The following is a 22,496-nucleotide window of genomic DNA, read 5'->3' on the forward strand; positions in this document are numbered from 1 at the left end:
TCTATGCATCTCAGCTGTCAACATAAATGCATAGGGATGCACCCTATGTACATATGTATGTGTGTAGTGGGTCCGAAGAACGAATGGTTCGCATACATAGATGAGAGAACGCAGTTTCTTTATCATTCCCGGTTTTCATAAAACTTTCATTGCAAAATTGAACTCTTGCTATTGTTTACGAGAGGACCATAGCTTTTAGAAAATACTTTTATCACCTGATATTTCATGCCCATAGTAGACCTTAAGACAGGGACACTCCGACAAATGGTAGACACATATTATATATTATACATATTAGGAAAATCCTTTGGTTAAATGTATGTAGGTTTTGTTAAGCGAGATGCTCGTTGCCTTAGGTTATAATAAGATATCTCTCTCGCCCTTTATGATTATAAATAATTTTCAACTTTCACACGTGCAAATAATTATTAATAAAAATGGTCTAATCATCCCGAGACGTTAGTAGGATTTTCGCACAATTTTTTAAAAATTCGCCACTAAGGGTTGAACATCTCAACTTGTGGCTAATAAATAATACAGTTATGATTTTCTACGAGGTTTGCACTTCGAGCTCGTGGTCTTTTGTGTCCTCTACTCATCACAGTACCACATTCAGACCCAGTTCCCTTATCAAACTCAGGATAGAGCTGGGTTGTATTGAGCGTATGTGCCGTTCCACTGGCTTCAGTTGGCCGAGATGTCTCAATACCTTAACTCAACAAGCCAGATCGTGAATATCTATAACTTATGCCTGCAGATATTTCATATATTCTGAAAACATACTTGCCTTTTCAGCCACATACATATTTTTTAAAATTAAATATATATTAATTGTTAGCCCATTATCATGAAAAACTGCATTTATTTACTCAAATTAAAAGTTAAGTTTTTTTCTTTAAAGTTTGGCTCTTAATTCCAAAGAAAGAAAGCAACTAAGGCAGATAATAGTGCAGATTTCTACGAGTTGAATTTTTCATTAGTTATAATGATCAGGATTTACCCACGGCCATGGGCACTCACCCCTGCTGGATTTTCCAAAAATAAATAGGGAATGTTTAAAGCTGTTACAACAGCGCACAAAACTGCAAACCTTTGAAATTAAATATAGGTGATCTTTGTTCTTTTTAAGTGTTGTTTTTATTTTCTGAGTTTCACTACTTTTTCATAAATAAATTCCCGATTTTATTGAATTCAAAAGTAGCATACGCGCTTAGACCGAGAATACGTCGATTTTCTCATTTACTAGTGCACAAGCAGTTGCGGTGTTTGTTTAAGTGATACAGCGCAAGAGCAGTATTGTATTAATACTGCAAGATCGATAAAATCATTACATTAATTAAAGCAGCCTCACTCTGCAGCAACTTTACTTGAATGATCCAAGTCCGTGCAAAATTTCTGCAACTGCCCAGTATTCATTACATTAAATGAAGTTCACCCAGAATGGGGAAATTGGAAGTTTTGTATTGTGTTGTCTACAAACAGTACTGGAACACACACTTCAAAAACCAAACGCACATGATTTAAATAAAAATGAATAAAAAAAAATTTCGAGTCTGCAAGAGGAAAATTATTCCGTAGAATTTTCATAAAATAAATACTATAACCCTACCATGAACATACATATATGCTTCTTAGAACAATGCGCCTACGAGTATTTTTTTGTTTTTGGTCTTTGTTGGAGTTGATATCTATCATTTTCATATTTCACATAATAATTATTTTCGAATTGCTCTAGTATTGTAAAAACTTGTTGTCCTTTAGTCATAAAATTATACGTCACAACAGAACTCTTTCGCCCTATAGGTACATATTGCATACGCCTTTGAGGGCACACTCCTACTGAGCATGTTTGCTTCAACAAATAAACATTTTATTGTGAAATAAGTATTTTGTCGCAAGTTCAATTTATGTTTCAATTATTTTATATTAAGTTAGATTCCAAAAGTGGTTGAGTTTTTGGTCATGGAATTTACCATCCTGCAAGAAAACCAAATATCGCACACTTGAATTATATTCAAAAATTAGCTTCATATACTTTGTGTATAAATACATACCAACAAGCGGCTTATGTTCCTAGTGCATATAGAGTGATTTAGAAAATTAATGTTGGCCTTGGCCATACATGTTATAGTTCATATGTTGCTGTTGGCCCGGCTGCTGCTGCTGCTGCTGGCCCATGAAGTTCTGCATGCCATATTGCTGCGTATCACCACCCATGCCCCAAGACTGATAGCCCGGGTACCCGACTCCATTATTGTTATTGTAGCCCATTGCATTGTAATATGTCTGGTTGTTCATGCCAGCCATTTGGTTGTTGTACCCACCGCCAGGATAGGCCTGCGCTGCAGGTTGCTGACCCTGTTGATAGTACGGCATATTAGGTGGTTGCAATGCCTGATGTTGCTGCTGTTGTTGCGTTTGCGCCAGGCCCTTTTGAATTTTGGGCTGTACCGGTACATTAGATCTGGTAGGTATCTGATGAATTTGTCCATCTTTCGACTGTGCAGAATTGGCATTTGGTTTTTGATTGGAATTACTCTGCTGCAATGAGCCCATCAGATTGGCAATTAAGTTCTGCGTATCGCTTAGTGATAGACCTGCGCGATTGAATGTCAATGCATTTGGTGAGGATGAAACAGGGACAATAGGCTCTGGTAGTGGCTTAATTTGTGGCCGCGATGAGTGGCCCTCATTTAAGAGTTTGGATTCCGATTTAGATTGGCGTGAGTTGTCACTCACCTTGCGGAATGCAGCCTTGAATACATCGTCTACGTTGTAATCATCATCTTCATCTTCATCATCTAGGCTAAATTTATTTGGATTCGAAACGCTAACACCACGATGACTATCTTCAATATCATCATCCGAATCGTGGCCAGGAGCTCTGCTATTGTTTACAGCAGGCGAATCATCAAACCGACTGTCGCGTGTATTCGATCTGTCACGTGGATTGGACTTACTTGTGCTAGCTACTGGTGATGACGAAGCAGCTCTAGCCAGGTCCGTCAAATTAACGAATTTCCTTAATTTCTCAACTCGTAAAGGATCGGCTGTTTCCAGCTTTTTTAGATGTGCTATCAAATGGTGTTGTTCCTCACTGGACAAGTGCTTAAAGTTTTGCAGCAATGTTTGCAAATCGGAGTCTGTCAACGATTCTAGCATATTACCGCTAGCGTCATTCTTGGTATCCTTATCGGGTGTCTCATTCGAAGCGTCATCATCAATGTGCTGCAAACGGGTAGATGCACCGTTAGCTTCGCTTTCCATCAACTCTCCTACAAGAGCTGGTAAAGCAGCTAATGCAGACGAGGAGGTTAAACTTGGCACATATATACCCAGCTGAGACAACACATTCCCAAGTTGTATAGCTGTGCCATCCAAATCTCTTTTTTCTTTAGATATCTTTACCAATAAAACAAACAAGAAAATCAACTTATCCATATCTTCGGTAGATACGTCTTCACGTCCTTGAAATACCAATGCGGCAGCTAATTTTGTCGATACAACTTGACGGTCGAAGGGTAAATCTTTGACACTCAATTTCTCGAGTTTCTTTGCTTTCTTTGCAACTTCGCCACTATCGTTATTATTTGCGGAATCATTGCTTATCTTATTTGTTGAGTTACCTAAGTGGGCGTATAAAATCGAAAATTCAATCAATATTTACATGCTAAAATGGGGGGAAATATATATAATGAAAAAATTAGATTTTACTCGTTTTTACTTTGACATAGGCCCATATACATTTTGCTTCGTTTCAGCACAATATAATATTTTCACTCACACTTAGAACTTTGGTACGAATACACGAAGTTGGTGCAAAGGAAGCGGATTTGAGTACGAAAAAGAGTTATAAGTACAATGTTTCTGTAAAGCCCCGATTGCTTACACAAAAAACGTAACGGTACAAATAATATTCACCACTCTCACATCACATTAGTATAAAAATGGTATACATATATGCGCATACGTTTAATATTTAGATATGTCATATCAAATGAGCAATAAAGAAGTTTGCATTTTAGCAACAATGAAAAACTAATTAGTTTTAAGATGTACCACCCCACCCATCCATACAATTTAAAGTATTCCCTAACTTCCCCACTCCTGGTTGGCAAAATTTAAGTACAAACGATAATAAATTGAAATATTTCGTTCGATTTTGAAATGTAATAATATCCCAACACAACGATCGACGTAGGTCGGATGCACGATTTTCACTTTATAAAAAAGTAGCATATTTATAAGATTATAAATATATATTTGGCACAATTAGCGAAACTTTTTGTTCACTCCGATTTTCTCAACACTTTATCTTACGGTTTACCGCCCACTGGGTATTTTTCTCACAAACTTTTTATTTTAATTTTTCTTATGAAGATTTTTGAAATATTCTAACTTAAATATTCTACAATACAACTACATAATGCTACGTAATGTTGAAAGCATATTTAATAACTATACATATTTTAAACTTATTTATAAGGAAAGTATTTGTACTTACTCTTTTAGAATATGGGTACCTACCTTTTGTCGTAACTTGATGAATAACAGCGGCAATATTTTTAATAGCTTTTTTAACGGCGCGAACTTTTTGATGATCATCGAGAACGTCAGCAATTAAAATACCTTTCAATTTCTCTTTTATGGTCTCAAAGAAAACCACGTGGTCATCGTTGAACAACAAATCATCTGCCGAGTTGGCCTTTACCTTCTCCAATGCTAAAGCTTTGCCAAGTAAATCAACTACTTTAGGTCCAAGGCTACCTAAGTGTTCCTCAAGTGCTGTAAGCAAACGTAGTACAGACACTACGGTCAGCGGTCCGTCATCTTCCGGTTCCTGTTCTTCTTTTGCTGTTGCAGATTTTGAATTTGGTGATGGCGAGCGTTCATATTTTGGATATTGGTGAGGTTCAAGTACGCGATAATGTGGAGTTGCACTATAATGGGACGACGATGGAGGGGCAGCAAATCGACCGCGTGGTGGATACGCTGAGCTAAAATAATCACTTTCTGCAGGCGGCACGTAACTGCGGACATGATGCCGATGACGATGTGAATGCGTCTGCACGGGATAAGGGTTATAATCTTCAGATAGAGGACTTTTTGACAATGAAGTGGAACGGTCTCGAGATCGATTACAATCACGACCGCGTGATTTCGAACGTGAACGACGCGAACGGGAACGCGAATGTGAGTGAGAACGTGAGCGAGAACGCGTACGAGTACGACGACCTCGATGCCGTACCGGAGATTCGTCATCACTGATGTTTATAACGTCACCAACATTTTTGGAACGCTTGGGTGCCGTATCCATATTCCGTTCCAAAACTTTTGGTCCCAATACATGACCACCAGATGTAATAGCGCCCGCATTACGTCCAATTTGCACTTTATACTTTTCCTTTAGTTGATCCACCTTCTCCTCGGCATCTTCAGGCAAACCAAGTTTAACTTTAATTTCTTTTTTCTTCTTTTCTATCTCTGTATTAAACAAATCTTTCATACGTTTAGTCCAAAATGCAATCCACTCTGGCTTGTAATCGTATTTATTGGGATCAGTCTTCTTTTCAACTTGCAATTCCTTATAACGTCGATTCCAGAATTTCTTCCACTCGTCGGGGTACAAAGGGTGTTTTTCGGGGTTCTTATCGTAGTCTTGTTGAATTTTTTCCATTTGCTTAAGTTGTATTTCAAGCATGCACCTATATTTCTCCCATTTGTATTTTTCCTGTGCAATATGTGAAGCTTGTAACGATAGTTCCCTTGGCGTGGGTAGCTTCTTTTCAGCATTCTTTCTTTCTTCACTTCGTTCCTCTTCGAAGGGTGGAGAACGTCGAACTCTTGGTAGCACTCGATAAGCGGGAGATTGCTCCCTTTTCTTTAACTTCTTTGCACTTGACGGGTTGTCTGAGTCGCTAGAAATTTCATCCAAGTCATCGCGATTAGATGATTTTGATGCGGTCTCTTCACTTATTATACGCGTCGGTGCTTTTATAGTTATCTGCAATGTCTGGTCCATATTTTTTATTGGATTTGGCTCCCAGAGAGAACGGTCAATCGTCTCCAGGAAGTTTGGCCCATTACGTTCATCGAAATGAAATTTATTATTAATTTCTCCAACGAATTTTGCTTTCATACGGCGGAAGTCATCGCTATTAGCTACAGCCAACTTCAAACGTCCATGATGATCTTCAATTGCTTTTGTCAATTTTTGTACGACGCTTAAAAGAATCTGATGCGAATTCGGCTTGTACTTAACCGGATTGAATTCGCGCACCGCCGTTGGGAAATGTTTCTCTAGGTACTTCAATCGGTGGTTGTAAGATGTCCAATGCTGCATAATAGTACGAGGATCACCACGCTTGTCACAAAGAACACAAAAGTAGCCCGGCTCACGACGGTCATCCTCGTGTAGCTCAAGTGTATACTCAAGTCCGACAAGAGCATTGCCCTTATACTGATTAATGGCCTTTTGAATTTCTGGCTCGCGATTGACTTCATCTTCGAAACCAGGCGGCACTGGTTCACCCGCCGTGATATTCATTTTTTAATCACAAAATAACAGAAATTGTTACTCACTTGTCAATTCCTTTTTACGCTTGACGGTCTCAAGAAAATGTAAAAATATGGCAATTGGAAAATACCACTTTGAATAAAGTATAATAACCCAAGTACGTGAAATAATTCACAATAATAATTATATTTAAATAATTTTTGACCAATTTTATTTTAGAATAGATTTACTCTTAAATAATAATTCTTTATCGATTGATCCCAAGACGCCTGCGAAACGAAAATTTTCAGCTTTGTATGCAAAAAACCATAAAAACAGGGTTGCATGCCGCTGTTCACGTATACCAATCTACTACAATTGCCTTACCATGAACCATTTACTAAATTTATTTGATTTGTGCCATCCCTCCACTTATTCGCTGTACGACGACCGCACACATTGAATAAATATAACGAGTCTTGTCGTAAACTAAAAATCTTTAGGGAATGCTGTTGGAGTGATAGTTCCTGGCCGAATAGTTCGGGTAACGTAGAACTAATTGTGCTTCTCAGATTTATAGAGCTCGATAAATACTCCAGGCAAAAAGTAATCCTTATTTCCTGCCATGTCAAATAAATTAAGGAAAAAAATGAATGTTGCATACAAATTTTTGAAGGCTTATTGAATTAAAAAACACTATTATTGTAAGGTATCATAATTGTCCCACTACCCTCCATTTATTTAATTTCCGTAACTGAAGAATCCAAAATCAACTTACGCTTATTTGACAACATGAAAATAAACACGCCACGAAGTGAAAAAGCCAGTCTGGTCAGAAACGCGTGCCCAATGGAGGGTTAAAGATTTTATTAACAGTATCCAGATAAAGTAAATTTAAAATGAATTGTTTAATTAAATTTATTCAAAGATATCACATAATATAATAACATGCTTGGATTTTATTCACATAGAGACAATTTTTATCAGAAATAGTTTTTGCCCTCTAAAAAAACAAAACTGTCTTGGATTTCAGAAAACTATATAAACTAAAAATAAAATAGTAAGGAAATACAGTAAGGACACGAGAAAATAGCAAATTCATAAAAATTAGTTAATTACCTGCATTATATAGTTTTTGTAGTAGAATGAACTATATTTTTGTATAAAAGAAAGCGAGGTGGAAAATTTTGTATCCGATTTGAATGATGAATTATTTGATTTGATGCCTATGATAGTGTTCTAGACTTGTCAATATATGGTGAACACTTTGTTTACTTCCCACTAGGGTATATCACTGTTTTTAGATCTATAAATTCGGTGCGCACCTGAACTACTGAAGACTTATTGCATGAATCAAAGAGTAAAATTAGCGTTGTTAAAATACTGCTAACGACTTCCAGATGTTAGAAGTAAAAACCACAACCTATCAAACAGTTTATAGGGTGACTCACATCCCAGTGTATCTATCGAAGTTTAACAGTTGCGTTCGATACACAAAAATTTGTAATAGTTATTTCTAATCTTTGTAAGTTGGTGTTCGATAATGTCAACAAATTGTCAGTCACATAAAAATTGAGAGAGCGAAGTGATAGTTCAATGCAAGAGAGACGTTCATTTTGCGTTTTAACCAGCAAAAATTATCCATCACAAAAACATATGATTTTAATTCCTCAAAAAAATTATCTTAAAAGAGCTCTGTTAAAACAGAAATAGCAAGAGATCGCTAATTTCACTTTCAAAACATGTTTGTTTTACCGAATTTCTGGTCATCAATGACTTCACAACAGCGGCCAGTTCCAGGTTTGACAACTCAATTTTCATTTTATGGCGCCGTTTCTGTAACTATTCTCAGAGAAGGCCGAAGTAGAGAACAGAAAAGATACAATATATAAAGTACCTTGCGTTTCCTGCACTTCTTATTTGGTTGATTTTAAATTCAAAACTTGTATACAAACTCAGATTGTTTAGTTTTAGTTTTTTTTTCGGTAATATTCAAAAATTTGTATGAATTTCCTTTGATAAAGGAACATAGATATAAATATGTATACAATTCAAATACACAAAGACAGTCAGTCAATTTCAATGTTTAAAGAATCCAAAATCCGTGATATTAGTGAGCATACAATTTTGTTAAAATTATATGTTCTGTTAATACGATTGTAACGAGAGGCGATTTATATTTCCGGGAACTGTTCCTATCAAAAAATAAGGAATGTCACGGGACTGCTGCTTTATTTCAACCTTGTCTATTAGAACGCTCATTTTATTATTTTTAACAAAATTTTCAAATTACAAGTTGGTTTACTGAGCGCTGTCAGCTGTTTGATATTCATTTTGAGAGTGAATAAATCCGAGTATAAAAATGAACAAAATTACCGTTTTCCAGAACACCAATTTGAAATTCACTCGTTTTTAGATTAATTTTCATATTCACTTTCACACAGATTCCAGAACCTGTCTGATTGTCAAATAGCATAAAATGGAAAATTTAACAACAAAAAACGGCAATTTATAATAATTATATAATACATGGTAATTTCTTTGGGCAACACGACATTTTTTAAACAATCTTAGCTAATATGTTTTCAATTAATGACAAATTTCCCATTTATTAACTTTCTTTTTCTTCTCTTTGGGAAGATATTTAGCTTACGCTCTTGATTTGGATTGATCCGCATCGTTCTCTTTGGAATGGAACCGAGCTGGATAACCCAAGAAAACGCGCTAGGTGAGTTCCACTGACTTTTATACAATGAGGATATATACAAGGGGGCGCGAAATTAATCACTCTATCTGAGGATTTACAATTACGTAGCCCACAGTATCAGTTTTTTTAACTCTGGCTGTGTTAGCCAATCGGCTGATTCCCACGATGTACAGAAGGCAGAGTTGTGGCCAACATTGGACCGTTAACCGGCCCTCAGCGATAGCTCGCATCACGAAAATTGAAGGGAGCACACTTATTACTCTCAAATGTAGTAGTATCCAAGATATGCAAAACAAAATATTTGGGGAAATGTTGACTATCGGAAAGTCGCACTCAAAGATATTAAATATTATATATATAATTGGCGCTTATACCCTTTTTTAGGTGTTTGGCCGAGCTCCTCCTCCAATTTGTGACGTGTGTCTTGCTGTTGTTCCACAAATGGAGGGACCTGCAGTTGTAACTCTGAACGGCAAATATTTATTATGAGGGGCTTTTTTCACGCAGAAATATCATACATTCGGAAGTTTGCCATTGCCTGCCGAGAAGCGAAAAAACTGTTTCTATACCTTTGGTGTTTCATGCGCGGAGATTCGAACCTACGTACTTCCAAATGGTAGTTGCTCACCAAGCCATTCAGCTACGGCAGCCACCAAAATATTGCTACCACTCAAAAATATTAGATATTAATTTTTCGTAAAGCGAAAAGTGTCTAAGTAATTTATCTTATGCTAATTTGTGTATTGTCTTTATTTTATACAGTTGTTTACTAATATCTGTCCTAATGTACGTACTAGTAAAACAAATTAAATAAAGTGATGATTAATAAAAATTGATGCCAAAATGGTTTCTAGACAAATTTAAATAAAATTTTTAAAAAGTTATGAAGTACAATTATAAATTCTTGTGATTTGAGATTTCGGAGCTTCACTTATTTAGATACAAATAACAACATTTGTGTGCTTTTCTGAGTTAGCCATTATACAGCAATTTCTGAAGGAATCTTACACCTTCTCCAACTCAAATGATATTTCAAGCACTTTGAGAAGCTCCACCAAAGCATGCTCATGCTCATGTACGTTTGTATGCGTAAACTAGATTCTAATAGTTTCAATTCCCTTAAACTTACTTATACCTATGCTTAAGTGTGTATTGGTATGTCCTTGCATCGACAAACTTATGAGCGTATCTTGGATCTTAGTCGGGCATATCGATGCTGATGATTGGCACAACCGGCTTCATGCTATCGTTCTTTGCCCCTTTTTTGCTTTTTTTGTTGCCCGTATGCGCAGTGCTGGTAGACGCGTCCAACGGAACAGATTGTGCGGCAGTGGACCGATTTGCATGATACGCTATATTGGCATACTCTTGGAGGCAAGGCATGGACGAGAGGAGAAACTGACTGAACGATTTGCGTATCCCGAACCACCACTTGTTCCCACCTTTTGCACTAAAACTCAACACAATCAATGTGCAGAGAGATAGCATCAACGGCCCGAATACAAAAAGATAGGTATACTTTTCTTCTCCTTCTAGCTTATCACAAATCACCACCTGCAATTGAAGGAATACGTAAGCGTTTTTGAGTATAAATATGAAAGATAACTTTTTATAAACATCATACTTGAAAACAGAGCAACGGTACCACAGTACAAAAGTTTCCCAAGGCCGCATGAATGGCATTCTTCTTTTGTATGAATGATATTTCAGGTGTACGTAACATAATACAGCAAAAGATTATATTGTAGAGAACACCTAAAATTTTACGAATTGCTGATTGGGCGTTACAAAATTTACAATTTGTTACACTTACTAACTAAGCTCAGACAGATAACTATCCACATGGGAACAAACACGACTTCCCAGTTCCAGTACACGAATTGATCTAATTTCAATGGCAATGAAACGAACTGAAGTGCGTTAACTGCCAAAAATAGTTCTAGTTCGAAAGAACGATCATGTTTAACTGCCCACACACAAGCGCCAACGCTAGCCACTGAGCCAAAAATCAACGGTATGAACACCAACACCCATAGGTGGCGACCGGAGCTAAGTTTGTCGCAGGCGAGCAGCTCAAACATTAACAATATGAGGTGTAGCGAGAGGGAAATCAGCATAGCTTTGAATTGAGTATAAGAGTCCCCCTCAAGTCTAAAATAAAAGAAATGCAAGTGATGTTTAATAAAGTATGGAACTGCACACATTTGAGTATTACCGGTAATGCGGGTACCGACACCAAACCACAGCACCGACCGCGGCACCCAATACAGCAATTCCCTTCCATATCCACAGAGGTGTGAAGATGGCCCAATATGGCCAATCTAAAGAAAAATAATCGTTTATCAAGGTGCGTTAATTTTGATTTCTTTCCGATCTTACCAATATAACCATCCAAACGAAGAGCGAACAATCCTACAAAAGCTAATAAGCTGCAGTGCACCACGAACTTGCTGCACGCGTGAAATTGAAAGAGGGAAATAATTCCGATTAGAATCCAAAGATGCACATACATAAATACACACAATTTTGTTTACGAAGGTCAACTATTATACTCCAAAAAAGTTTGCGTTCGTCAAATTGGAATCGAGCCCTCAAATTGACGTCTACGAAATTATGTGCTATACCTACACAACCCGTCGGACAAAACCGCTTAACAAAACTTTGTTAGCGAAAAGCCTACTTACCTAGGATTAAAGTCCTTAAACATAGACTGAAAATCCATGTCGTAAGGAAATGCTGGCATTTCCGTACAGCACTTACTAGCGACAGAAAGGAAGTGCCTTTTTACTAGGACGTTAAGGTCGGTCCTTTAATAATTAGCTCTTTCTTTGATTTGATTTATCATTTCAGTTGGTAAATTTTCCTCAATTCAAAACATTAAAAAGCTATTATCTGTTAGTGTGGCGCTATTCGTACTATTTTAAAATTCCATTAAAATTAAAGAGAAAATATTATGTTTAACTTTTCAACTTCAATGCCACTAGTATACAAAGTTGTCAACACACAACATTTACGTATGTCAAGTAAAGAGAAAAGTTAGGTAATACCAAAACAAGGGTTACCCTCGCCAAGACAAAACAAACAGTAGGGGATTTCACATCCAATTAGTTGAAATTGTATCCGTTATTCGGTAAACTTTTCTCCACTTGCAAAGATTAAATATTTAAACAAAAGGTGAAGCTTAAATTTTAATCTTTGTAACATAAAAAATGTGTGAGAAAAAATGGCACATACACTTCTGTTAGACGTTTGGTCGGGCTCCTGCTCATATTTGTGGCGTGTGTCTTGATGTTGTTCCATAAATAGAGGGACCTATAGTTTTAAGCCGATTCCCAACGGCAAATGATGTTTTTTTATGAGGAGCTTTTTTTTGGCAGAAGTACACTCGGGGCTTCGCCATTGCTTGCCGAGGGGCAACCGCTATTACAAACAAACTTTTTATCATTTTGCTGTTTCATGCATGGAGATTCGAACCTAGGCACTTCCGAATTGTAGTCACGCACTAATGCATTCGGCTACGGCAGCTGCCAACATAGAAAATGTGTTGCTGAACTTAAATTGACGCGAGTATCATAGAAATATTTCTGGTATGAGTAGGCCCCACTGACCTAAAGCTAAACAAGTAAGTTCAATTATTGTTTTTCATAAATTTTACTGCGACCTGAAGATCTATTGTGTCCCTTTCATGGATTAAGATATTTTTCTAAGCCCAACTCTCTCAATAAATTTTAGTATTTGTCCTATTTTATTGAGCTTTTATTTCCTCGTCTAATAAAACAATTTTATCTAAGCGATTTCATCTTCCTCCCTAACGAAACAACAAGTTTCAAGAGAGTATATTCCCATATAAGTAAGATGATCATTCAATTTGCAATGCCCTGTTAGAATTTCTGTGATGCTTCTAAAAATTATTATTATTATAATTATTATTTAGTGACTGGTATGAATACCAGTACTAAAATTATGTTTGAGCATTGGCTGCAGAGGCCATCAGCTCTGTGTCGTCTGTGGGTGTCTGGATTATTTGTTATATTGTCATTTCGATAGTTTTAATAAATTTGCTTAGTTTTTTGATGCTTGAGTGACTGGGAATGGCGAGGATGTCGCTTATTTGTTCTGAGTTTAGTATTTCTTTTCTTGCGTTGGCGGGATTTGGACATTTGTTGAGGATGTGGTCCAATGTTTGGTTTGTGTTGCAGGTTGTACAGATAGGGTGATTTTCTTTTCTTTCTTTTTCTTTTTCTTTTTCTTTTTCTTTCTTCTAAAAATTATTCTTATGTAATTCCATATAACCCTAATCGGATAAGATTAAATCTACCCAGCATTGATTTTAATTGTGATAAATCCGGCAGATTGTCCCAGTTTAATCTTTTTGTCTTTTCTCTACTTCCTGAATAAGACAGGAGAAGCTACCTTTTCCTAGACCACTAAACGGCTTTGCACGTATAAATGGGGAGGCCGCACCTTCCCTGACTAATTTATCTGCCATTTCGTTCCCAGTAGCTATTATGTATCCAGAAACCCATAGGATGCGTATCTCGTTTTCACGACAGTCGGTTCTACGTTACCGAAACGACCCGGATTTATATCCGGCCAAGGACTGTCACTCCAGCAGCATTCCCCGTATGTATATATGGGGAATGTTTATGCTGCTACAACAACAGGATGCGTATCTGATTGTTCTAGCCTAAGGTATTCAGCATATCAAGACGTCACAGCACCAGTTTTGCTGTAACCTGGAAGGAATTGAAAGCATTAATTGTTGCCTGACTATCAGTACGAATAGCCATGCTCTGTTGTTATAGCTCCGTTCAAGATTAAAAAGAGCGTATGTTTCTATTGCGTAGACTTCCACTTGGAATATTCCTGTGTTATTGACGTGATAACGTCTTATAATTCGATTTAACAGGCTGCACGCACGAAAAAATGTGTCGTTACCTTGCTCATTAGTGTTACCTTGCTCATATGTCGTTACCTTGCTCATTGCCGTTACCTTGCTCATTTGTCGTTACCTTGCTCATTGCATTGAATGAACTGCAAGCGAAAGCGCGGAACGAACGACAAAGCAAACGAACGGCAACGTTCGACATCTTGCTCTCTCCTACTTAAGTGAGCGTATATATGTATGTATATGCGCATGTGTACATATATAAATTCACGTATTTGTATTTGCATATGCCTTCTTATTGATTATTATTAATTTGATTCACTTGAAGAATTTAAAATAAAACCAAGTTTGTTAATAATACCTGTTGTTTTAATGTTATTTTTATTTTTTGACGTGATAACGTCTTATAATTCTATGTAGCCGGCTGCACGCACCAAAAAATGCGTCGTTATCTTGCTCATGCGTCGTTACCTTGCTTGAACAGCATGTTACGTTATGTTATGTTATGTTACGTTATGTTACGTTGTGTTATGTTATGTTATGTTATGTTATGTTATGTTATGTTATGTTATGTTATGTTATGTTATGTTATGTTATGTTATGTTATGTTATGTTATGTTATGTTATGTTATGTTATGTTATGTTATGTTATGTTATGTTATGTTATGTTATGTTATGTTATGTTATGTTATGCTATGTTATGTTATGTTATGTTATGTTATGTTATGTTATGTTATGTTATGTTATGTTATGTTATGTTATGTTATGTAATGTTATGTTATGTTATGTTATGTTATGTTATGTTATGTTATGTTATGTTATGTTATGTTATGTTATGTTATGTTATGTTATGTTATGTTATGTTATGTTATGTTATGTTATGTTATGTTATATTATGTTATGTTATGTTATGTTATGTTATGTTATGTTATGTTATGTTATGTTATGTTATGTTATGTTATGTTATGTTATGTTATGTTATGTTATGTTATGTTATGTTATGTTATGTTATGTTATGTTATGTTATGTTATGTTATGTTATGTTATGTTATGTTATGTTATGTTATGTTATGTTATGTTATGTTATGTTATGTTATGTTATGTTATGTTATGTTATGTTATGTTATGTTATGTTATGTTATGTTATGTTATGTTATGTTATGTTATGTTATGTTATGTTATGTTATGTTATGTTATGTTATGTTATGTTATGTTATGTTATGTTATGTTATGTTATGTTATGTTATGTTATGTTATGTTATGTTATGTTATGTTATGTTATGTTATGTTATGTTATGTTATGTTATGTTATGTTATGTTATGTTATGTTATGTTATGTTATGTTATGTTATGTTATGTTATGTTATGTTATGTTATGTTATGTTATGTTATATTATGTTATGTTATATTATGTTATGTTATGTTATGTTATGTTAATGTTACCTCATTCTCTATATCCATACAAAATATCTATCAAACAAATAGAATTAAAATTTTCTTTTGAAAAATGCAACCATTCAATCAGTATTTTCTTATGACGTTATCACGTTAAACTATCGTCAGTAAACCGACTTTACAGACAACCTCTTTTTATTGCCTAGCGCTTCCGAGTATCCTTTTTCCGGTCCAAATTAAATTATGGTAAGTAAGGAATTAAAAGACAATTATTGCTGTATAATTATTAAACGGTATGGTTTATTTCCCCAATGATTTCGGGTAAATGTGTCCAAGGGCCCAACTTTAATCTAAAACTTAATTTTCAAATTCCTGTTCACTAATTTATTAATAAAGTTGTTTTGAAATATGCAGTGTTTGGTAAAATACTGTAAGCTTACAGTAATTACTCTTACTCTACATCTCGATGGAATCCAGAAGCCAACTTTTTCCTATGAACTGCATGCGGATCATTCTTTTTTCTTATCATTGACAGATCATTTTATTTATTTTTAATTATGTTTATATGCCATTTGATTGATTCTCGCAGAAAGACTTTTTCGCCCTCTGATTTTGCCCACGATTCGGGTTCTTATTTATAAAATTTATATTACTTATTATACTATAAATTGTAACAACAAATAAATTTAATTTACTTACTTTTTGCTCTTGTGGCATTTTTAATTTTTACACCGAACGTAAAATGGAAACATTCTAAATATTCTAAATATTCGAAATATTTAATAAAAGTACGATTAAATGCCCTATCTTGTAAGGATAAATTCAGTTTAAAAAACTCACAGCAGTTTAGCCAGTACTGAAAAATTGGGTCTTGAAGGATTAAATGAAAACCGTAAATTCGCCTTGGAAAACTGGTCAACTTTATAAACATTTCACTACACATGAAATTAAAAGATCTAAGTATTACTGAATTTTATAATAAAAAATGGAAAAGTTCTGAAAACTAAAAATTAGGTTTGGTTAAACTGGTTGCTCAAGGAAATTGGCACACCTGGACGAAGAAAACGAATTCATCCTTTGTGAAACCATTTTGAAGGAAGTAAGGTGGAGGAAGACCGATGGGATGAAATAAGACAGCGGACAGAGGTGGGGGTGGGTTAGTTAGGCGGATGGGTTTTAAACTAAAAATTAACTAATCACCCAAATAAACTATTTAGAGTGTAAACCTTTGGGATTAATTTTGTAAGATACATATCCAATGTTATTATTATTATTATTATTTTTTTATTAAATTATAATTAAAATTATAAAGTAATATATTTACAGCACTAGCTACAAGGGCTATCGGCAATGTTGCTGTAGCATATCCAATAGTTATTTTTTGTTATTGAAGTTGTAGCTTTTTAACATAACTATTTTTGAGTTTTATCGCGCTTTGTGCCTTATTCTCAACTAACTGGGTTGAATTTTCCCACAAGTTTCTGGTAAATGGCAACGTTTGTGTGTTATCTGCAATAGTCCACCACACACGTGGTGGAAATTCACCCAACTGTCAATTGTAAATGTCAATGCGCTTTTTCGTTCTTTTCATCGGAAAATTTGTGAACATTCCCTTTTTTTGTTTCAAAATTCAGGGAATATTTCATTAAAACCTGTATAAAAAGCCCTATAAATTGCAACGTAAAAGTGTTAAGGTTGCAAACCGCGTGTGTAAATAAAAATGGGGAATGTTTTGGCTGCATCGTCTAGCTCCAGCTCCTCACTGGACGCTGCCAAGTTGGGGTTGCCAGAATTATCAAGTCCATCACCTAATCAGCCCTCGTCTTCAGCGACAGCTTTGACGCCGCCTAGCACTGCTGGAGCTGAATTAAAGGAACAAGCCCTTGAAAATCCCGGCACTGTTGAAGAACTGCATAAAAAATGTAAAGGTGAGAAAATACGCCAGTACAAATCGCCGGCCTTAAAAATTACAAGTGATGACATAACCCGAACTCATGTGAAAGAATGGTGTTTTGATAATGTTGGTGGTAGTGGTGATAAAAGTGCTTAGCTGCTTAGTCGCTGCATACCATTCAACATTGTGTACAAACAAATGAGTGTTATTTTTGCTTAATAATTGTGAACATTTAAAATTATTGTATGTACTTTGAAATGATAAGCATATCTTTTGTTACTGCACAGACATTCAGGCAATGACCTTTGAAGGTGCGAAAATAATGCTGAATAAGGGCTTAAGTAATCACTTCCAAGTCTCGCACACTCTGAACCTCAGTACACAATCAAGCGGGTATCGCTTTGGCGCTACTTATGTAGGAACTAAACAGTTTGGCCCTTCGGAGGCTTTTCCAGTATTGCTGGGAGACATCGATCCCTCCGGAAACCTGAACGCCAACGTCATACATCAATTTACACCACGCATACGTTGCAAATTCGCCTCGCAAGTAAGTGCAAGCCTAATTTTGGGATTTCAAATTAATCAAAAATACTTTTATCAATTAGATCCAAGATTCCAAGCTCACAGCTGCCCAATTAACTACCGATTACCGTGGTGATGACTACACAGCTTCCTTAACCATTGGCAACCCAAACATCTTTAACAATTCAGGCGTCTTTGTCAGCCACTATCTACAGTCGGTGACTGAGAACATCGCGCTCGGTGCAGAACTAGCCTACCAATATGGTCCCAATGTGCCCGGTGGCCAAATCGCTGTGGTGTCAGCCGTTGGTCGTTACACGCAAGGTGATTCTGTGTGGTCGGGCACTTTGGGGCCTGGTGGCGTGCATGTCTGCTACTACCAAAAGGCCAGTGAACAATTGCAAATTGGTGTAGAAGTGGAAACTAGTCTAAGAATGCAGGAGTCTGTTGCAACTATTGGCTACCAAGTGGATTTGCCGAAGGCCGACCTCATTTTCAAAGGTAAATTTATGGTTGTGTTCAGAATTTTTTTTGAAACTTTATTGCATATGTGCGCTCTGTTGCAGGTTCCTTCGACTCCAATTGGAATGTTTGCGGTGTTTTGGAGAAGCGATTGCAACCATTGCCATTTTCTTTCGCTCTAAGCGGACGTCTGAATCATACTAAAAATCAGTTTAGACTTGGTTGCGGTTTGATAATTGGATAATTAGTTTTTCGGTTAGTAGGTGTAAAGGAAGCGAAAGCTGCAATGGCAGTAATAGTAGCGGTAAAAAGGGCGGAGAATGGAACAACAACTATTACAGTAGTATCAAGCAACACAAACAGCAGAAGAACTAGCCGAAGAAGATATAACAAAGCAAAAGCAACAAATTTCAATGATTACAATTTTTATTTATTATAATAACGATTCTTTACAGTACATTTAAAATTGTTCTTCCTCAAGATTTGCACACGAATTTGTGAAAACCGCGCAATGTCAGCGCATTTATTTGTCAACTTCGAACTCTATTTAAAAATGTATTCGTGATGATTGAAATTAAATAGAAGTTCTTTTTGCCAAATGAATTGATGGCAAATCAAAAGGAGTTGCTTTGCCATAGAATATCATTACATATTAACAGTAAAATGAACGACAGGGCAAAGAAAAGGCGAACAATTTTATTTGAGCAACAGTATGAGGAGTCACGTAAAGGAAAAAATGCAGCGCATTACAGCACTTACGAACATCCATGTCGTTACAGTTAATTAAATTTGTTTCACAGATTCACTTCTGTAGTTCAACGATTTGCTTGAACCAGACATAAAATTTGCCTTTAATTATTTGAGAACAAAACTTATATTTAAAAAAAAAACAAATTTAAATTAAAGAAATTTAAATTTATTGTTAAGAAAAATAATAAATGAAATTTAGAATTGTATATTTGTAATTACGTGCGCGTTGCGACTAGGCTGGTTTCATAAGCCGTCTAAAAATAGACAACTAGTGAAAACTTGAAGTGGAGATTTTACAAATTAGCACACAACTTAAAATGCAGATCACAGTTAGACACAACTTAGAGCCAAACTAATTTCTTGCCTATGTGCTATTTGCTACATTATCACTTTCTTTGACTTCTTTTGTTTTTGTTGTTTGAGAGCTTCAAACCAAAAATTAGTACAAATGATTTGCATTTGTTTGATTGCTAAACTCCTGAGGAAAATAGACAAAACAAGTTCATTTAATAAATAAATTTGTGCAAATGATTGCATTTTATTAATGCTTTTAAATATTAACTTAATTTACTGTATATGCGTAAGCATACAAAACTTTTTGTATTTTGCTTTTTATTGGTTGCCTTGCTGGGAATGCAAATTGCTGGCCAATGGTAACGAGAAGTAGTGATACAATAAATTAGATAAAAAAAACATAAACTATAATTGAATGAACGATTGTAGAAATAAAAACACATCATATTTGAATGTCTTCAAGTAACAAGCGCCAGGTAAATGAGAACTCACGTATTTTCACGCATTCATAAATAAAGTTGAAAGTGTTATGTTGAACTAAAAACAAAAAAAAAACGTTAACGGTCTTTAAATGATAGAAGCTGAATATTGAAAAAGATGTACGACATACATACACACATACATATGCACATGCAACGCATATGAATCTAGTTGCGCCCTCACAAGAATCACAAATAATTTTCATGGAAAGTTTTGATTCAATTTTGAGCGTTCGAATTGTGTAATTTGATTGTCTTTGCTGATAAATGAATCGAAAGCCTCAGCCAGACATCTCAGAGCAGTGATAATCACTTCAGTTAAGGTAGTAGTCCGGTGTAACAACCGAAATTTCGACCATTTTTCATGAATCTTAAAAAAAAAAAAATAAATAAAATGCGGTCGTTTTAAAGTTTTTACATTTTATTGGTGTTTTGAAGTATAAAAAAAAATTTTTTAAGTTAATTTTATATTAATTGGTTTAAATTTTTTGACGTCAAAGTGGAGTCCTTAAAAAAAAGATGAGTTGGTTCGGGGAAACACACAGCCTTCCAAAGTCATCTGAAATAAAAAATTCAAAGAGATTATTATTCTGTAGACTTTGTTTTAGGTCCCGAACCTAAAGTATACATAAAAATAAAAAAAACAAAAACAAAATGGCGGACTTGTGAAAAAAGTTCTCAAAATCTAATTTTTTTTCTTCATAAATTGTTTAAATTAAATAGTTTATTATTAAAAAATTAAATGTTTTAAAGGTCCGCGGTCTAGATATGTGTGTCTAGAATAACGGGTAAATTTTTAGCCAAATCGGTTGAATACTTTTGAGTAAGTGATTCCCCAAAATTTCGAAAACATGGTTTTGAGAAAAACGCGTTTAAAGTTTCGGCAACAGAGCTGCTGCTGGCGTGTCACATGCTTTCATACACTATACGGCGCGCTCTCTTATTTTAGCTATAACTTTAAAAATAATTAAAATTTCTGTCTGAAATTTTTATAGTATATTTTTAAGATGTTTTTTTTCCGAAAAATGTAAAAAAATTCGATTGTTTGAACCCGTCACACCGGGATACTACCTTAATATACTCAGCAATGTGCTAATGTTGTTGTAGCAGCAAAAACATTCCCCACACATGTACGGGAAGTGCTGCTGGAGTGACAGTTCTTGGCCGGCTATAAATGCGGAGCGTTCCGCTTACGTAGAACCTGGCAATCCTCAGGAAAGCCAAATTCGAGTTTCGATGATAAGCAACCGTGAGTTTATGGTGCCGCAAAATGCAGCGTGTGGAACCCTGCGAAAAAAATCTGTGTATTGAAACAAGTACGAGTGGTTCAGAACGGGTACGATTACGGCTATTGTGGACTACTTTGCGGCCAGAACAAATGCGCAGAAAAAGGGTACGTTCTTTTTGCTTTTGTTGTTGTAGCAGTAACTTTGCCCTGTCAGTGTAGTGTAAATACCGGTCATCTTCGTCTAGCTCATCTAACGGCAGGCCCAGAAAAGTAGCTGTTTCGACAGGTTGAGACCAGAGGGAGAGGGATGTTAGATGAGTGGGTTTGATGGGGCATGTGAAAAGGTGGTTAGTGTCGTGCGGGGTGCCTTCACATGCCTTCTTCGACTGCTATTGGTGGTGGTTGGACTCCGATAACGGCATTCGGGGGTAGGGAGCTTAGGAAGATGGTAATGGTCTCCCGATGAATGTCGTTTATGGCCTGTCTGTACACTGGCATTCCCAAGGTAGCCGATTCTACGTTACCGGAATGACTCGTGTTTTTCCCGACCAAGGGCTGCCGCCCCAGTAAACTAGCCCTGTCTAGTGTACCGTATCGCACCCCCAATCTTTTGCTTGCGTTCGTATGCATTGCTACTCATAACTTATTCTCAGTTTCGTGGCAACTTTCGCTTGTTGACAATGGAGTGGGAAGCTAAGGAAAATCGCATTGCAGTGATGATTGCATTACAAAAGTGGGATAAAAGTCCAAGTGAGATTTACGAGTTGCTGGAAAGAAACTTTTTTTTTGTCAGGACCACTAGCAAGGACATCACTCAAACACAATTAAGTCCATTGTACTTCACTCGAATTCCCTTTTAAATTTTCTTTAAATCTACTCGACCTCCGAAGAAATCTGAGTAGAGCTTGTGGTGCCAAGGAGCCACGGTGGTCGCTTCTTAATACAACAGTGACAAAGACTTCAAACCTGATTCGAGCGAAGGCGGGGCAGATGCACAGGTAGTGGTCCGCCGTCTCATCCTCCTCTTCACAAGAAACTTAATATTCGGAGAATGTTTGTTTACTGCACGATCAACCGTTTTTCCCAAACGTCTGAAGTGGCACAGAGAAGAAGAAGTAGCCGTCCACGCGTGGTTCGAACCAGTGAATCCATAAAAGCCGTTCGAGAAAGAATTCCCAGAAATCCCTTTAGAAAGCAAGAAATCTTGTCCAGAGAAATGAATGTATCGATCAGATCTATGCCAAGACTAATTACAGATGATCTCCAAATGAAAGCCTTCCGCCGCTCAACTGGTCATCTTTTTACAACGCGCTTGAAGAAAATTAGACTTGACAGATGCAAGCAGCTTCTTCGGTGGCACGCAGTCAACGGCCATGAAAAT

At 36.1% G+C, this 22,496-nt stretch overlaps 3 protein-coding genes and 1 long non-coding RNA gene across 4 annotated transcripts; 2 read left to right on the forward strand and 2 right to left on the reverse strand.

The window, feature by feature from the left end:
• Positions 1-1,848: 1,848 nt before the first annotated feature.
• On the reverse strand, positions 1,849-6,795 carry LOC129236966 (uncharacterized protein CG7065). The gene is made up of 3 exons (XM_054871297.1): positions 4,528-6,795; positions 2,055-3,626; positions 1,849-1,977 (listed from the first exon to the last, which is right to left on the reverse strand). Exons 1-2 carry the CDS (start codon positions 6,545-6,547, stop codon positions 2,101-2,103), a joined length of 3,546 nt encoding a protein of 1,181 aa, XP_054727272.1. The 5' UTR covers positions 6,548-6,795; the 3' UTR covers positions 1,849-1,977; positions 2,055-2,100.
• Positions 6,796-9,085: 2,290 nt separating this feature from the next.
• Positions 9,086-10,039, forward strand: LOC129236968 (uncharacterized). The gene is made up of 2 exons (XR_008581731.1): positions 9,086-9,224; positions 9,588-10,039. It is a non-coding gene; the product is annotated as an uncharacterized LOC129236968 (long non-coding RNA).
• Positions 10,040-10,216: 177 nt separating this feature from the next.
• On the reverse strand, positions 10,217-12,186 carry LOC129236967 (transmembrane protein 185B). The gene is made up of 6 exons (XM_054871298.1): positions 11,888-12,186; positions 11,583-11,653; positions 11,419-11,524; positions 11,017-11,354; positions 10,828-10,958; positions 10,217-10,757 (listed from the first exon to the last, which is right to left on the reverse strand). Exons 1-6 carry the CDS (start codon positions 11,944-11,946, stop codon positions 10,401-10,403), a joined length of 1,062 nt encoding a protein of 353 aa, XP_054727273.1. The 5' UTR covers positions 11,947-12,186; the 3' UTR covers positions 10,217-10,400.
• A 4,861-nt stretch (positions 12,187-17,047) lies between these two features.
• Positions 17,048-19,669, forward strand: LOC129238462 (mitochondrial import receptor subunit TOM40 homolog 1). Its single transcript, XM_054873487.1, has 4 exons — positions 17,048-17,414; positions 17,668-17,927; positions 17,986-18,403; positions 18,469-19,669. The coding sequence occupies exons 1-4, from the start codon at positions 17,207-17,209 to the stop codon at positions 18,606-18,608; spliced, it is 1,026 nt and encodes a 341-aa protein (XP_054729462.1). The 5' UTR covers positions 17,048-17,206; the 3' UTR covers positions 18,609-19,669.
• The last annotated feature ends 2,827 nt before the right edge of the window (positions 19,670-22,496 follow it).

Source organism: Anastrepha obliqua, chromosome 2 (assembly GCF_027943255.1).
Source record: "Anastrepha obliqua isolate idAnaObli1 chromosome 2, idAnaObli1_1.0, whole genome shotgun sequence".
NCBI classification, from domain to species: domain Eukaryota; kingdom Metazoa; phylum Arthropoda; class Insecta; order Diptera; family Tephritidae; genus Anastrepha; species Anastrepha obliqua.